The sequence below is a fragment of the Lycorma delicatula genome, chromosome 5 (assembly GCF_047948215.1).
Source record: "Lycorma delicatula isolate Av1 chromosome 5, ASM4794821v1, whole genome shotgun sequence".
Lineage (NCBI taxonomy): Eukaryota > Metazoa > Arthropoda > Insecta > Hemiptera > Fulgoridae > Lycorma > Lycorma delicatula.
In genome coordinates, this window is record NC_134459.1 from 48,992,110 (window position 1) to 49,011,653 (window position 19,544).

At 31.2% G+C, this 19,544-nt stretch overlaps 2 protein-coding genes across 3 annotated transcripts in view; one reads left to right on the forward strand and one right to left on the reverse strand.

Annotated features, from left to right (window-relative positions):
* The window catches only part of LOC142324919 (RNA helicase aquarius), a 250,064-nt gene that overhangs the window by 118,432 nt on the left and 112,088 nt on the right, over nt 1-19,544 (reverse strand). The window lies entirely within an intron of this gene.
* LOC142324918 (putative G-protein coupled receptor Mth-like 10) overlaps nt 12,549-19,544 on the forward strand; it is a 56,743-nt gene continuing 49,747 nt past the window's right edge. Inside the window, exon 1 of one of the 2 annotated variants that reach the window (XM_075366059.1) lies at nt 12,549-12,771. In XM_075366059.1, the coding sequence (XP_075222174.1) occupies nt 12,699-12,771 (73 nt within the window). In that variant the 5' untranslated portion in view covers nt 12,549-12,698. The remainder of the gene's footprint in view (nt 12,772-19,544) is intronic. The other variant, XM_075366058.1, reaches the window with a different exon arrangement.

Here is a 19,544-nt window from a genome sequence, read left to right on the forward strand (position 1 = left end):
TTCTTTTGAATTGCTAGGTTCAGTCGCGCAATTGTTAACAGTACAGGTCTGAGTCTATCGTTCTGCCTGGCGGTAGCAGCTCATGATGCACGATGCCCTTCCAATCCCAGCAAACGCGTAGCGTAATCTACCTGGGCGTCAGTGTGGACTTTGCCACAGACAATGGAGCTTTTCCTCGCTTCGACCACTATCTTTTTCGCAAACTATTTTCGTAGGTTATCAACTTTTCATCATGCGTGATCAACCGCTTCAGAAATGGCTCGACTTCGTTACGTTTCAGTAGAGATTCGCAGATAGAAATTCGATCGAGTAATTTTTTCTTAGTCAGATCATGTGGCATCCAAACATCAAGTTTCTTTTTGTAGCCAGATTTCTACAAATGGTTTAACACCGTTTTGTGATGGATGTTTAGGTCTCTAGCGATGTTATAACTGTTTACATGTCGGTCATCTTCGACTTTTGCCAGAACATGCTAACGCTATCTCGTGCGTAAAAGAGCACTTTTACATATACATGGCCTATGAATAAATAAATAAATACATGACGAAATCACAATTTAAGTAAATGGTATTTTCGTATTACTCATACTTCAAAACGTAAAGAAAATTAATTTCACGCCTATTCCCACCATACAACAGAAATTAATACCATTCTTTTCTTCGAAAAGTCGATAAAAAAAATAATAAATTTATTTCTTAATTACTTTTTACTAATTCCTTTTTACATTAAACGTAACATTACTGTTTAACGTAATTTATTTTAAACGGTTTAGATATTTTTAAACTAAATTTACATTTTCTATTGGGATTACCGTTTTCATTTTCCTGTTTAGCCTCGGGTAATTACCTTTCAGATAATATTTCAGAGTATGAATGAGGATGATATGTATGACTGTAAATGAAGTGTAGACTTGTACAGTCTCAGTTCGACCATTCCTGAGATGAGTGGTTAATTGAAACCTAACCACCAAAGAACACCGGTATCCACGATCTAGTATTCAAATCCGTATAAATATAACTGATTTTACTAGGACTTGAACGCTGGAACTCTATTGGGATTACCTAGATCGACAAAATTTTGTATATTTTCTGTTTATTTTTATTTTTTATTCTTATTTTAAAATCCTACCTAAAAGTACTTGTTTTATATTGTTTCATAAATACTTTTTTATTTGCCAATTAATGTCTTGTTTTTTTACGTTTTTGTCTTCTATGACCACGTTAAAATAACTTCACTTGGCAATTTGTTTTTTGGCTTTGATATTTTGCCAGTATTATTTAACTCTTTTTCTTTTAGTTAGTTTTGTTCTTCTTTTCAAGGATTGTTTCTTTTTCTTCTTGTTTTTTCATAGAAATTCTGTAGATCTTGTAAAGTTTTCACTATCAATAATTTCCTCTTCCTTTGTCTTTTTTTTTAAATTATTTTTCCTTTTATTTAAACCGATTAGATTTGCTCCTAAATTTAATGAAATAGTTAAATATTTTCTTGTTTAATCTGTTTTCTTTCATTATTTTTAAATGTCCAAAGAAGCATAATGTCCTTTATCGTATCGAATCTAATGTTTTTTTTTCGAATTTCTAGCATTTGATATTTTTATTTATTTTATTTTATTATTTATATTTTTAATTGCTTTTTATATTTAAATTTTCCGAAATACCTACTGATGATAGTTTAACAATCGAAATGCTCATATAGGTTTATTTTATAAGTAACACATTTTGTACGTTTTATTGGAGCATAATCTTGTTTTTTAATTTATTTCTATAACGTTTATAATACAATTCTTTAGTTTTATAGATTTAAAAAATAATAATAAAAAAACGAAAAAGATATTTAAAATTTTTTTATAAGTTTTAATGTAATATTTTTAGAAATGAACTAAAAATAGAATAAATAGTAAAAAGATCAAGTCCTTTTCTAAACAATTTACAAACGCGGAAGTTTTTAATTAACATTTATACTATCAGATACATCGTACCTTAAACTACTTAAGAGAAAAAAGGGTCTGGTTCCTCAAACATTGGGAGAGTAAATGGTATTATAGAGTTAAAAATATTATTACAAAACAAGAACACTATTTATAAATTATTACTAATTTGCTACAATAAACATGTCATTGGAACAAATTTGAATCGTATTACTATTTTTAACGCCAATAATAGTAATTATTAGATTTCGTCCAACAAAAGAGTTAAATATTCGATAAGGAAGAATGTAATTGGTGTATTATTATTTAAAATAATGTAAACTATAAAAGAAAGAATTTGTCTTGTATTGGCTCGGAGAAATTTTCATAATTTTGGTAGTTTACCAACAAAAACTAATCTTTTTTCACATAGATATAAGCAACAAATTACAAAGATTTCAATTAAACGATTCGCACAATATAACCCGATTATGTTTAATGAACACTATAAAGTAGTTACTGCCAAGGAAATGATAAGTGTATTACAAAACTCTTATCGATACATCTACTATATTCCATAATAGTGTGTGTTATCTAAGTAGACTACGTCATCTGTAATAATTATTTATGAACTAACCCTTACATTAAAAAAATATTATTATTATTATTATTATTATTATAACATTGAATAGATGAAAAAAATAAGCAATTTTTAACGTTTAATGGACTAAGAATGTTTTTACTGATTACAAATAATTTCATCATCACGTACCTCTTAATGAAATATTCTACTAAACCTTTTTTTTTCTAACTTTCGAGACTGCCGTTAGGCTTTAGAGGATGAGATGAACGACAATTTTTGTAGCGTGTGAAAATGCCATGCCTGACGATTATTTGAACCCAGGACCTTCGAATGAAAGGCCGAGACGCTACCACTCGCGCCACAGAGGATAAAATTTTAAATTAAAATTCATTTACAGTGTATATATGTACGAAGGTGTTTTATAAGTCCCTATAAAAAAAATAAGACAATTTTTCGGGAAACAAAATCTTTATTCCTTTCTTAATAAAATCTCGTTTCAAGTACATTGTAGTCCAAAAAGGTCAAGTTTTTCGATTCCAACCTTACGGTACGGTTTATCAGTATTCAAAATAAGCAAATTTTTCGGCAATAATTTCATTAATTTGCATGAATATCTTTTCTTCAAGCTATCTCTTCATATTTGGAAACAGATAATATACAAAAGGGGTGTGGAATTTTAGAGATGCGGAAAAATTTCACATAATTCAAACTATTTTCCTGTCGTATCCGCAAAATAGCGAGTTGGTGCATTGTCTTAGTTAAAAAGAACTTTCTTTTTCGTTAAATTCGTTATTTTTTCTTTATTTTCTCATTTAGAATATCTAGAAAAAATTATAATATTGCCGATTATCATTTTAAACTTCCCAAAAACTCAATTAAGACTATCATCCCAAAAGTCAAATGCCTCACTTTTCCTGCTGATGGAACGGTGTTCGCCTTTTTAAGTGAGTTACCCGACTGCAACTCAATTGTTTCGATTGTTCCTTAGATTCAGATCAATAATGATGAACGCGACTCCCGCCTCGCGGACAGTTTTTGCATATATAAATATTATTTACATATTCACTGTAATGTGGATTTCTACAATATTCTCTGCAGTTTAACCTCACAGATCGTCCGTAACATTCAGATCATTTGTAGCCATATGACAATTTTAAAATAATCGGACTATTTGTAAACTGTTTTAATAAAAAGCTTTAGTTCCAGTCCAGTTTTGGGTTTTAAAAAGTAATGTTTCATCATCACATAAAATTCTCTGCGTACATTTTACTCAAATCACAATACTTAATTACCTCAAACAACGGCCAACACATGAGTGTACCTGACTGAAATTTGCTGAGATGCGTGAAACTAAGAATGACCTTAACAATGCAATACGATTTTAAATTACCTTAATCTTAAAGTAGCTTAACAATTTGAAATGTTTAGTAAACTGAACAAAATACTGACGAAATTTTTTCAAATGCTTACCGAGGCTTACACGGAAGATTGTATGTCTTAGGCAATTGTGGTTGAATGGCACAAAAGATTCAATGAAGGATATTAGAAAGTTGGAGGCAATTAACGTTCTGGATAACTTCAAGAACCGAAGAAAATGTAGAAAGATGTAGACTGTTTAAGAAGATAGCTGAAGCCGTGAACATCTACAAAGATTATTTTGCGTAAGAATATAAACTTGTAAAAATGAAAACTTTTACCAGGATGGTCCCTAGGTCTATCCCACTCGAGTAATAAGAACGCTGGAAGGATATTTTCGTTGACATGCTGCAACAACTTGTTGCCAATCCCAATTTATAAAAAAAAAAATCATCATTTGTGATGAAATCTGGATCTACAAGTAGTGGATCCTGAGACGAAACGGCAGTAAATGATTGGAATACACTGTCATCCCAAACAATAAAAAAAACTCGTCAAAGCAAGTTTAAATTCAAAGCCTTTAACATTTTGTTTTTTGATGTCAGGGACGTAATATTGGAAGAATGATTTCCGGAAGGGATGACATGAACTGTGATTGTTTGTTTATCAAAGCATTTCATGATGTTTTGACAAAAACTGAGCGAAAGAGCCACAAAAAATTACCGGTACTTTGGAAAACGGTTTCATTCCTCATTAGAGTATCACGCCTGTTGTTATCACAACACTTTCTGTAAATCAGTTTTTGATTACAAACACATTACTACACTAGAAATTCTCCATATCTGCCAGATTTGGCACGGTGTGACTCAGTTATTTTTCGCAATGTAAAATCTGAGCTTAAAGGAACACGTTTTAAGTCAGCTGATGTAGAAAGCAATAAAAGAAAAATGTTTTAAAACAGCTGACAGAAACTGATTTAATGCTCGCTTTCAAACAATAGAAAACAAGACTTCATCGGTCTATCAGTACTATATTAACGGGACAAGCATTAGAATTATAATCCGTCTACATAAAGGAGAATTACTGTCAATCATAGTATTTAACAGTGGAGAGAACAGAACTGGTTATAATCTATGAAATTCCCAAGCGAACAACAGTAGAAACCATTCTAGGGGTTATCGTAAATGTATTAAGCCGAGGCGGTCGAACGATATTTCCCTATTATTTGGTGTGAATTTCATACATTAGGGTAAACGATTCAACCCACCGGGTTGGTCTAGTGGTTAACGCGTCTTCCCAAATCAGCTGATTTGGAAGTCGAAAGTTACAGCGTTCAAGTCCTAGTAAAGCCAGATATTTTTACATGGATTTGAATACTAGATCGTGGATACCGGTGTTCTTTGGTGGTTGGGTTTCAATTAACCACACATCTCAGGAACGGTCGAACTGAGAATGTACAAGACTAAACACTTCATTTACACTCATACATATCATCCTCATTCATCCTCTGAAGAATTATCTAAACGGTAGTTACTGGAGGCTAAACAGGAAAAAGAAGAAGGGTAAACGATTCGGATATCTTCGTAAATTGATAAACGGATGTACATACCATCCAAAAGATGAGGTCGAAGAGGTCGGAAACGTTTGGACAGAAAAGAGTGCGGGATCGTAAGAGAACGATTATATTACTATTTATGCAAATATTTGTGAGGCATCGAAATGAAACCCAAACCAACGGCTTATTTGGTAAAATATCGTCCAACGGAATTGTTCTACTGACCAAATTTAACTAATTTACAATGTTGAATTTTAGTGATGTACAATATAAGTTTTTAATCTTTTTTTAGTGTCTCACGAGTAAAAAATTCTAAAATTAAATTTAATTATTTACGATATGCAATGCATACGTCCTTGTTGGGGATTAATGCAAAAACTATTTTTAATCTTCGGATTACCCTGCATAATTTTGAATAAATTCTACAGTGTTAATTACAAATTTTCAAGTAAACTGTTGATGTTTAATACCTTAATTTTTTATTTTGATTTTATAACATTACAACTTTTTTAATGTAAGGAAATTAATCTGTCTGTAATGTTAATTTAAAATAGTATATAATAACTGTGGTTTATTAATTCATTGTAAACAGTTTTAATAATAGCAAGCATTAAAAAAAAAACTGCTTCAGTAACTGAAACAGAAAGGAAAAATACTGTAAATATCTTCAAAACAAGATGCTGATAAGGAATGCTGCTCTTCAGATAACTGCTGGCTAATCTTTTTTATTACGACAATAACTGCTTAGATGCGAAAATAAATGATTTTTATTTACACATATTCATTTATTCACGTCGTAATTACTGTTGGTTTTTAATAGTATTCAAATTTCCTTACGGAGCTTACCAAAATGAACATACAATTTTTTTTCTAAAAAAAAACCACCAGGTCGGTCTAGTGGTAAACTCATCGTCGTAAATCTGCTGATTTCGAAGTAGAACTTCTCAGGTTTAAATCCTAATAAAGGTAGTTACTTTAATTCGGATTTGAATACTAAATCGTGGATACCGGTGGTTGGGTTTCAATTACCCACACGTCTCAGGAGTCGACCTGAGTTTGTTCAAGACCGGGCTGTATGGTGGGTGATCAAACACTTCCCAACGAAAACGATGCAGGAGCTTCTTTGTTACAGTTGCAGTGTGCGGCCGAGCATTGTCATGGAGAAAGACAATGCCTGATGACAACAATCCTCTCCGCTTATTCTGAATTGCCCTTCGTAGACGTTGAAGAGGCACGCAGTATGAGGCTAAAGTGCCACGTTCCATGAATACCACCAAGAGAACTCCATTCCGGTCCCAGAACATTCCGTAGCCATACACTTTCTGTTGGAGAAGGTTCGTTTGAACTTCTTTGGTTTACTGGGAGAATGAGAATGCATCCGCTGTTTGGATTCGTTTGTTCTTCAGTTTCGAAATGGACCCATGTCTCGTTCCCTGTGACAATTTTGTTCAAAAAATCTTCTCCTTCATTGTGGTAGCGCTAGGGAAACGTTAGGGAGGCGTCCATTCTCATTGTTTTGTGATGATCGGACAGCATCTTGGGAACCCATCTTGCACACAGTTTGCGGTACTGAAGTCTCTCACTCACAATGGTGTAGACAGCTGACCTTGAAATTTCAGGAAACGAATCACTCAATACAGAAATTGTGAACCAACGATTTTCTCGAATTGCCTCATCCACTCGCTCAACGAGATCATCAGTTGACACTCGCTTCCTTCCCTGACCGCGTGCATCATGAACATCTGTACGTCCTGCTTTAAAGTTTCTGCACCATTGTCGCACTTTGCTGTCACTCATTGAAGTTTCACCGTACACATTACTTATTCGTCGATGAATTTCAGCCGCATTACACCCCTCAGCCTGAAGAAACAGAATACCGCACGCACTTCACACTTGGGGGGAGATGCTATTGTTTTAGATATGTTTACGTGCTAGCTGCGTGTTCATAACTAAACGAAGTAACGCGGCGTGATTGAAGGACATACTAGAGACGCTGCGCAACACATATGTGCAAAGGTCCATCCGACTTTTGCGCGGGTTTTTATTTCGCGACCGATCGGACCTTGAAAAAAATAACCCTCGTATATTTATTTTGACCACTATATCTTAATTAGTATAACAACCGATGATATATTAAAAGTATAAAATAATTATTTTTTTTTATTAAAATAGTAAATCTGTTGTAGTTATTCCCTTCTTCCACCTAAGATATTTTGAGTTCCTTTAACCATAAAACTACTTAATAGCCATGCAATTTATTTTATAATTCTTAAGAAAAACAGGTTTCGATTGTAGTTTTATATATTTTTAGTTTAGCAACACTGGTAGCTAGAATTTTTCACATAAAATCGGCCTTAAATTTTTTTAATAAGTTCACTTTTATCTAAGGCATTGATTCTCAAAACTTTTTCGCCCACCGCCCACATTGAGAATCAAAAGTTTTCTAGCGCCCCAAAATTTTTAAACTCACCATCAGTTAAAAATAATAACTGGATTTGCTGTTTTTAAAATGCGCTCTTAAAAACGGCATATGCAATTATTGTTTTTAAACGTGGCATATTCTATTTCTGAGTTGAAACTTATATTTTAAATGAGACCAATTAAAACGCCTATTTAATCATATTTGGAAGTGTTTTTATTAAAATTGCTTTCAAAAATATTACAATTGTATCTATACAATTATATAACAACAACAGTGATAGCATATTCAATATAACAATACAATAATTAACACAACGCTTTCAATTGAAAAATTACACTTACATTAATGTGAAGGATGAATCTGATGTGCTTTAACGAGTTTTTTATATCACGCTCAAATTTACTTAAAAACAAACGTAATTCGCCCCTTTCAGTAACACGCAGCCAATTTTTCTTTTTGGTTAATAACGTTGCTACAGCACTAAATTCACATTCAGATAAATACGACGATGGGAATGCTATCAGAAATCGTTTCCCCCGTGCGATCTATTAAACACGAAGAAAAACTTTCAAATTTTTAAAACTTTTCTTCTCGCTAATTTTTTTTGATGATTTTTTGAAATGTGAAGTATATTATCAAAAAGTAGAGTATTCAAGCATTATTTTTTTTATTATTCTCAAGTCTCTCTAAGCCTCTTGGTTGTAAAGTTTAGTTAGGATACAATAATTTTTTATCATAAAATATACGTGTCATTTAATTTTTTGCACTAGTGTAGTAGGTATTTAATATTAGTTTGAAATATCAGGAAAACATCATTTTTACCTTTTTTTTATCAGCCATCGCCTTCCTAGACCACCTGGTCTAGGAAGGCCGCCGATTTTCTGTGAACGTCTCTGAAAACGTCTGTGAACGTTTCTCTGAACGTCCCCGGTTTTCTGTGAGCCTTCTACCGACCCCCCTGAAGGCCTCCAGCGCCCACATGGAGGCGTTACCGCCCGCTTTGAGAACGAATGATCTAAGGTTATGTTAAAGGACTATGACTCCCGACATAATAAAATTTAAAATTATAAGTTTATTACTAAAAGGCCTATAACTTTTGTATTTTCATCAAAGTAATCTTCGTCTTCAGCCGTATCAAAAGAAGTTGAAGGTCAAGTAGTCAAAAGAGTCGTAAAACTGTTGTTTGTTATTTGAAATATATTGCACTACTTCCATACGGTCAACCATTTTTGCTTCTTTAATAGGCAGTCTACTTGTATAAGCCTGTTAATTTTTTTAAGTTTAAGTTTCTGATTACAAGTTTAGGCTTCACAAGTCGGAAATAATGTTTTAATGAATGTTGTACGTACGTACATACATACGTACGTACAGACGTCTCGCGGAAACATTTTAGTCAAAATGGATATTTCCGTTGTAATCTAAAAACCGAAATTTCTTCCGATCACAATAATTCCTTTATTTCGTACAAGGAAGTAAAAAAAAAATTGTGCAAGTAAAAACTTTCAAAACATTTTTGAATAATATTAAAACTGAAAGGAGCTAGATCAAAAGAAAAAACCCATATATTTCAGAATAACTGATTATTATCTTCAGCAAAGATTGCACATTCATTAAAATAAAGATAGATAAGTAAACAATTTTAATTTTTTAAATACGGCTTCAAAATGATTTATACCTATGGACGCCAAACAATTATCTGAAAACCCATTTTTATATCTCGAAAATTCGTTTGATTTCTTAAGGAAGCCCCAAGAGACTGTATACTTTAGTACAATATACATCAGGGTAATAAATATTTGGTAGATGTCAAGCGCAGCCTTTTTGCTAAGGCTTCAAAGCAAAACAATATGGTTTGATTTACGAAATACGTAAAATAGAAAATAGTATGTAAAATAAAGTTAGGTTAAAAAGTAGTCAAAAAAAGGATGTTTTTAAGAGATTCGCATCTGTTTTAGAAAAACAATTTTAATAACGATATGAAATATCCTTAGGTTAACAGAGATGTAAAAAAACAACTTCGATTTTTAAAGTTATTACGAAGCGAGTTTTTAAATTTCAATGTTATCGGTAGATATGTGATAACTCCAGAAACAACAAATAAGAACAATGGGAAAAATCAATAGAAAAAGGTAGCAGATTCGGAGAATAGATGTTTTGAAACTTGAATGGACAACGGGGATAGATCAATTGATATTACTTCAGGACAAGCCCTGGGCTCGAGGCTATAAATACCGCCGGAACGGAATGTAACAAAGAATGTTGGGAGATGTTATTCCCCATTCATAGCAGAGGTTGGACATCAGTCCTTTGCTTCTGGGTCTTTCTATTTATCTGGCGGGTAATTGATTTTTATTTACGGTTATACATTTATTTTTAGTTTGTTTTTTAAGACGAAAGGAGTCTGGGATTGCGCTCCAATCCTTCGTAAATCATTTTTATGAAGAATATTTTTACTCGGGTTATTCCTTGGGAGATTAGCACGACATCTGTGCCCTTCTCCCGACGCATTCAATCCGTCACTTAGGTGCTAATACCTTTTGTAAGCAGTAATGCGCCTGATGGAGCCCTAGTTTTGCGGTGGAGAGTTCAATGCACTCCCTTCACTGAGAGAGTCGCATTCAGAGAAGCCGCATTGGGGCGGTTGCCTGACTAGTTACTGTAAGATGAAGGAAGGATAGGGAATCGAGGTAGTGGAGACTTCATCTTCTTAAAAGCCGCCGAGGGCAAGTAACACATCTTTTTTTTCTTTTATTTTATGTTCCCGATGAGTCGGAGGAACCCCACTACAGGCGAAGTGTCGGGCTCGCTAACAGGTTCCGCAAGAGTGCGAATGTGTGCTTGCGCTCTACCGACTAAACCTCCTACCTCACCGATCCTCTCCTCCCGGGGCCGGACCCGTAATTAAGCATAACTCAGTCCTGGGAGGTGCCTTCGAGCGGGGAGGATCTACAGTCCCCGTGCGTCATCACCGCCGCCGATCCATGCAAGCATGGACGAAACCGCTTCGCAGAAGGCTGCCTGTAACCCCTTCCCCACTCTCCAGCTTATCATAGCTGTAAGACCTGTTTTTCTCTTTCATGTCCTTGGTCTGCAGGATTTGCGTCACGAGTCGTGTTACCATGGCGAAATTCCGCTCGCTCGTTAGCGTGGCAGGAGATACATCCGTTGCAACTGGAACTAACCCCAGTCAATTTCCGATATAGAAAAGAATCGGGACACAATCCCAACTTCTGTCAAACGAAATGAAAAAAATTTATACCGTCATTAAAATAACACTCCCGCTATAATATGAAAGGTTCTGGGTTCGAATCCCGGTCAGGCATGGCATTTTTATACGCTAAAAATGTTCACTCTCATAGGGCAAATAACCAAAGCAGTCGATGTCCGTCATCTCAAAAAAAATAAATATCTAGCACAAAGGGTAAATCCAATGCGACGCATACGGAGTAAAGCACCCTCCTCAGCTACACTTGCGTTCGATTCCATTCCGATTGAGAAAAAGTTCGAAGCGAGTCCGCAATAACATTCGAAATAATATATTTATTTACAGTCCCATCAAACATTAGTTAATAAAATAAATAATAATAATAAAATAAAGTTAATCAAGCATAAGTTAATTAATTAAATATAGCGATTCATCAAGAACACATATGTACGTGTAAATGCACCGTCAAATGCTTAGTCTTGAACAGACTTAGGCTGACCATTCCTGAGACCTGTGGTTATTTGAATCCCGATCACCCACCAAAGAACACCATATCAACGATTTAGTATCAAAATTCATATAAAAGCGACCCTTTAGATAACAATCGAGAGTACAACGAAGAGTGCGTTACGAGTATATTACGTTTTGCGTCAGTATTCCGTTCTGCGAAGAAGTAAGAAAAGCTGTACGGTAAGTTTGCTGTGAACAGGGAACAAGGTAACATTGTTCATTGATAAAAGTGTAAAATATTTTTTTTTTGTACATAGAAGTAAGTAATCCTTGAATAAAGTTTATTATTGATTTTCTAATTGTAAAATCTCATTCCTATAAATCACTTCTTAAGTTATATAAATTTTCATTCATTATTTATTGTAAATTTCACAATAGAGATTACTGTTTTTGATTTATAATCTATTTATTCTGTAAACAGTAATGTAGTAAAGATAAAAGATTGATACTTCTAAGAGTTTTAACGTCCGTAATCTATTACTATTCTTTGTCGAATGGATAACACCCGACAATATACGGCACGACATATACGTAAAACGTTAGCAAAGATTTAACATTCCGTCGGTAAAAAATAACATCATTTATACAAGAAAAGATTAATAAATAAATTCACCGTCATTTAAAACAGACAGTCTTCAGCCGACTAACAACACATTATCAACGTTCAGACTGCCATTTGGCTCAGCCTACAGAGGCATACTTCAGCGCCGTCTTAGAACGAAGCCCGATCGACATTATTTCTTTCAATCGCGATCAAACGATATAATAAGGTCAGGGTGTTGTTGCGGAGATCCGTCGGAGTAAACAAACAGCGTAAACAAACATAAATAACATTAAACATCTGGAAGATAAATACAAATACGATTATCTATCGGGAATAAAAAAATTATCTTACAAACAAAAAACGTAAAAAAAGTGAATTAAAATACAGTATGGTAACACAAACGCTCGCACTGTACGTTTTGATACAGAGGTCTTTAACGACCTCTGTATACAAGCCGTATGACGTTATCGGCGACTACGTTCGGCATTGTGTGCCTTCTGGCAAGCACCAAGGCCAGGGCAACATTTTATAGTAAAACACAACACGACACGTTTTTACTTCAGTATTAATCGAGTGGTAGTCGCGTGTGCATCTCGGTGTTCACCGCCGTAAAAATCATGTATCACAAAACCGTAAGAATTTACGTTAAACCGAATATCGACTTCAGTTTAATTATATTAATTACAACAGGTAATAAAATACAATACACGAATTTATTTAATTACGATATTTTGCAACATTTTCTCACAGTTCTCACTACTACGACCCGACCAACTTTTCATTATTTTTCAGCACCCAGATTTTGATTAAAAAATAAGTTCGTTAAATTATAATATTTAAATTCAATAATAAATATTTAAATTTTAAACTAGTATATTAGGCTATTTTACCCGAACACTCACAAGCATTGCACACTCCAAGAGGAGTGTGCAATGCGATTATGTGGTGTATCTGCCCTTTTTATTCCAGAGCAAATGTAGATGAAATACTGGTATATAAAAAAACTAAAAAACTATTCATGTCAGTCAACTCAGTGACACAGGATTTTATGATAATCGGAAGAAAATCTGAAACAATTAAGTTTTTCCAAACCAAATAAACATGTTTTTAAAATTTATGTAGTATAGTATTAAATAAGTGCTGATTTAATGTATATATATCTATTTATAGGGCTCAAAAAAAATTGTTAGTACGGACAAGCTTATAAAAGTTTAAAAATGTAAATTTAAAAGAAAAATTTGAAAATATTAACAAAATTATTAAAGTAAATTTGTTGAAGAGCTTTAAAGAATCAATATTTATAAAAAAATGAACACGAATAGAAAATTTTAATTAAATAGGTAAATGGAAATTTTTTTAAACATTTCTAAATAATCAATTATAAAGTTGCAAACTAATTTAAAAAAAAAAAATACAAAACTTAATATATATGGATTATTTCTTTTATTAAGGAAATAAAAAAAAAAATTAATATCTGTTAAAGAAAAAACTGTTAAAAAACATATTCAGTACTTTTGAAGCACGTAAACTAATTTCCAGGGTAGAAAATCCGACCATCTATAATTAAATACAATTTTCTTCTGCCTATTCTAAATAAATTTACTAAATAAATAATTTAGTAAAAATGGGACAAACTTCATGGCAGAATAGTAGGGTCGCCATCTTTTTATACGGATTTAGGGTTCGAATTTCAGCCAGAAATGACATTCGGCCACGAAATTCACTACCAACCAAATCCTACCAGCCTAACCAAACAAATTATAACTTACAAAATCGGCCTAAAAACAAATAAAATAATAATTTAGTAATGATTATGTATCGGGAGACTTTTTGTAATCTGGTTTTTTCCTCGACCGTATTAGAAGATCATGTTAAATGCAGTACAGTATTTGTTTGTATTCCTATAAATCCAGGACAGCAATGACTTTAATGAAATAATTATAAAAACGATTTGTGTTCTTTTTAGAATATAAACTGATTATAAAATTTGAATAAAATAAAATAACGAGCGCTTCATTAAAATTATTTGAATCAATTTGTGAAGTATTACATAAAGTACTGGAAAAACGGATTTCTTATATATATATATATATATATATATATATATATATATATATGTTTTTTAGGGTTCGTACCATTCAAGACATAATACTAATTATGCTTAAAAAATTATTAAGATTATAAAGTTATATTGCACTTATTATTTTAAACAATAGATTAAAATTAATTAGAACTAATTAGATAAATTAGATAATTAATATTTAAAAATTAAATTATTAATCTATAATTAATAATTTATTAATAAAATAAGATAATTTTCAAGTCTAATTAATAAAATTCTGATATTAATAAACATAATTACATAATTTGAATAGACAACTTAAAACTGAATCACTGGAAAGCACTTTGAGGAATTAGATCAAAATTAATATTAAATACAACTTAAAAAAAATAAAAAACCTTAGGTAAAACGCCGACAAAAACCATTGACATTCATGGTTACTTTGAGATCCCGTTACTTTGATGGTTACTTTGAGTGACTTTGAGATCCCGGAATTGTTTTTTTTTTTTTTTTTTCATTGTACGTTAATGCCTCATTTTCTCAAAACAAACAGATTTCGATGATAATTTCAGTTGGTTGGTAGATAACTTACTGTTTCCGTTACCATTTCTAATAAATTATGAATCTATTTAAAAAAAAGTTCTTCCCAACAATTTCATTAAAATATCCTCATTTTCAGGAAAAATATTACTCTATTGATAAATATCTTAAGAATACTTATTAAAAGCTTTCTCTAAAAAACCCTGAATTTTCTGCACCCTGTTTAACGTGCACATAAAAACGTTCAAATAATTTTCATTAATGCCTTGCCTTCTGAATTGTTTCATTTTGTAATTATTTGTTATATTAGGTATCTTCATGTATTTACCTTAACATTATTTTTAAATAATTAATATGGACTTTTATAATCACTTATAATTTTTATTTTACAATAAACTATTTATTTTTTATGCTCCGCTGATCAAGTTTTTATAACGGTTTCCCTAGATTCATTCAGGCAAATACGGGACATTTTTCTTTTTTTAATCCGTGGAGTAGCATCAATATATAAAATTGTTGTATTATTAAGTGACTACATAACATTTTCCCGCATTCCGAAGAGTAATCCTTCCGCTTGGTAACAATAAAAGAGAATAAACCTTCCGCTTGGTAACAATTTGTTTACATCGTTTCTGTATATTATTTTTATTCTTTTTTCTGCTTCTATCAAGTTACACGTTCTTCTCTGTGTATTTCTTACGAACAGTTTTTTCTTTCGATCAGTGTTTTAATTAGAGCATTTCACATTTCAAATTATAAGAAAATAACAAAATTACTGTAAAAAAATAAGTAAAATCGATTTTTAAAAAAGCCCTAAAGGCAAAAAATAACACGTTTTCAATTCCTCTTTAAATTTAAAGCATGTAACCACATTCAGAATTAATAACTTGCCTGTATATAATTTTGTACCACTTGGAAACGTCGAAATATAAAAACTAAATGAAAAATATTAATTTAAAATTTTCTTAATGCTTATTCTGAAATCTGTTTTAAATTGTTTATTTAAATATTTTTTTTAATATTTTGTCACAAGATGCCTATAAAAAATATCAATCGTTATTAGCCATTTGTAATTAATTAATGTAAATGAGAAAAACATGCGTGTTTACAAAAATAATTATAGGAATCTACATAAACGATATGGAAATATCTCTACCGATCCGAAAAGCTTAAGCACTGTAAGTTGCGTTATTATGTACAACTTTTTACCGTACTTTTAACATTTTTTTCTAAATTTTCGCACAATTTAAATACTATGACTTCAGGCTAGATATCATTATAATAAAAATATCCCTTAAATTAAGAAATATTTTAAGATAATATTTTACTGTATAAAATACCTTAAGAGATATTGACAAAATATCTTCAAATCTAGAGGCCTACATACACAAAAAAGTTGTTTTTTGTTAAAAAAAAAAATTATTTTTCACTTTACAGTTATCTGAAAATATTTAGTTCAAATAAGAAATATAAATGCAACGTTGGAACACTATTATTTTCGTTCAGGTTAAGGTCGCTTTAAATAGTTTAACTTTTATATATTTATAAATTCCTAGTTTCTTGAATTCTTTATCACGTCATCAAAATTAATTTTGTCATTTATTACTTTTAGTAAAAATAATTTAGTTACTTTTTATAAAAAAATAAAATAAAAATATTTTTTAACATTTATAACTTAAGACGTGGGCTCCGATAACAGTTTCCGGATGAAATGAAATTAAACGACTTTTGTAGCGCATGAAAAATGCCAAGCCTGAGCATCGTGTTAACATAATTTAATAAAACCTGAACATAAATTTGGAACCTTTCTTAGCCTGGTTTCCTTTGTTATGTTAATCTTTTCCACTAAATTTGTTATACTAAGTGCCGTATAACTTGATGGGTGATTTGACAGAGATACTATATCCCCACCCAAAAAAAAATTGTAGAAAAATTAACTACACCATTAGGTTCATAAAATTTTTTCGGCGTAAAATGTACAGATTAATTCTTGGATGTGATTTTCTGTTTTCTTTTTATTAACAAGAAAAAATAAAACCCCAATTTTTTCATGAGATTTTTGTAAAAGTAAAATTTAGACGGCTATAAAAAAATTAATGATGGCGATAACAACTTGATATACAACAAATTATCTAATTGTTATCATTCTGCATAAGACCAGTCTAATCAAATTAACGATTTTTAAAACGCTCATGACCTTTTTCAAAAGAAAAGCATTTTGATACCCAATGGATGCTTTGCGATAAATTTGGTATCGTTGAATCGTCAGTAAAAGAATTAGATTATAACAATTTGAAATTGAAATAACATTATCAAGACGCAAGACAGACATATGATTTGAAATTATTTTCTGAAATTAAAAAGTACAATTTAACAGCAGTTCTTTCATAGAAATACAGCCTGGTTACAATGCATTTTGTTGCTATTAAATTATACTTTATTTCATTCATATTTTTCTACATGCACCAGGATGTACTTTCTATTGAAATTATGTGTACGGGAACGACACGCAAGTGTTGCTTTATATATTTCTTTACAATTTGTCACGACATTGTTCAACTCGAACTCGATTTAATTTTCTTATTAAGAAAAAACCGCACGAACGGTAATCCGAACCTTTTCTATTCATAAAAGATTCTTCTGTGCCGACTAACAAAAGTCGGCCCAAAATTTTAAACGAGTATTAAAAAATTGTTAAAAATTCAAACCAAATTAACAAAATAAAAAATTAAATTTTATTTAAAGCCGACTTAAAAAATAAAAATAACTTATTTACGCGTACTTTTTATATAAAAAATTTTTTTTTTCATAACATTCATAAGTGTAGACTCAGATTCAGTTTCCGGAAGAGATGAAATTACACAAATTTTTCAGCGCGTGAAAAATGCCAAGCCTGATCATCGTGTTAACATAATTCAATAGAATGAATAGGGAATAATAAAACGTCAATAAAAAAATCTTAAGTTATCAAAGATTATTCTTATTTTTCAATTTTTAGAGCAGTTTTTTAAAGGCGGTTTTAATATTGTTAGTTTTTTTACTGCTTAGTTTACCTTATTTTGTTTAGAACTATTTTTAGTTACATATGGATAGGATTACAAAAAATCTGAGTGGGGACCATATGATTTCCTTTTATTCCTATTAAATTACATATATACATTCTTTGCTGCACTTATTTCATTTGTAAGTGAGATACGATCCTGCAATTCTTTAATAAAGTGGACAGTTACACAATTGCTGAAATATTCGTTTTTATTAAGATCAAATATTTATACAATTATTAAGGAGAAAGAAAATTTGAAAACTAGAGAACGTGTACACAAATTAAGTTCAGAAGAATTATATATCAAACCAAACAGCGATTAAATGATTGGCAACAAAAAACAGATAAACGAAATGATGATCAACTCCGACTTAGGGAGAATATTGTTCAACAATATCAGAGGTGTAATGAACTAAAAGATAAGATTTTTTTGCAATTAATTAAAGATCCCGCATGTATGCCTCAGTGTATATGTTGTTCTTATGAGGGTCTATTTTTCATTCACTCTGTAGTTAACTTTAGTGCAGATAAAATTAAACAGAAAATTCCCGAATAATTAAATAAAATTAAACCAGAAAATCCAAAAATAATACGATTCTAAATTATAATTTTCAATTACTAATAAATAATCAGATGTTTCACAGATCTATTACACACACACACATATGTAATAGTGCCTGTTAAATTACATACACACATTTTTAAAAGTACATAAAACTTTTCCTAAATCCAAAATTTTAATATCTTAAGGGTAATCGTTTTTGAGTTATGTGAGATACGTAAAAACGTACGTACAGAAGTCCGCCGAAACAAATCAAAATGGATTCAGGGATTGTCAAAATGGATATTTCTGTTGAAATCTGAAAACCGCAATTTTTCGGGATGACAATACTTCCTTTACTTTTTACAAAGAAGTAAAAAACCTTCGTGTAAAAAAAAAAAATTGTTTACAAGTAGCACAAAAGTGAGTAGAAAAATTGCGTATTGATAAAAATAAGAAAATGAGTCCAGAGAAACGATGTATCACCAAGCTTGATTTATGGACTCGCTGTAATTCGGATAAACGTATAATTCTTTTTCCGATTTTATGCGAAAATTCTTGAGATATCAAGGAATGAAATCAACGTATTATCATTACGCTATAACAAATCAACACTGCAATACTGAAGAAAAAAAAATTTAAATATTGTACGTAAATTTCTGAGACGATGTAATTTTTCGTTTAAAAAATTTATGGAAAAAAAATTGTCTAAATTGTAGATTTTTAAAATATCTACAACAGGATCATTAAAGTAATTTTCCTTTAAAAAAAAAACGAATTTAGCGAAGAGTAATGCTTGAGGATAAATTAAAAATACAAGATCAAATTGCAAACCTATCCCTGTTTTTGAAGTCGTTAACCAAAATTCTATATGTTGTTCTACTTTTCCCAGTACAAATTTTTAAGAACTGAATCCAACATAAAGTTTTCGCAATCGTTAAATACACAGAATTCAATTAAAATTTATTATTATAAATTATTTATTAAAATTATTTTTTATTATTATAAATTAACATACTCTCATTTATCAAATGTAATTAAGATTTGTTTTAATTATTTTTTCCAAATATTATTTATCACACGACTGCCCAAAACGGAGAGTAATGTACATATGATGTATGTTTGTTTGTTCCACCGTAGCAGCTCAACGGCTGAACCGATTTGGATGTATGATCCCGTGATGGAATCCTTACGTTACCGGGAGTGTCTAAGGCTCTACATATATACTATAAAATTGATTAACTGAAAGAATTAAATCAAATTTTATAAATAGCAAG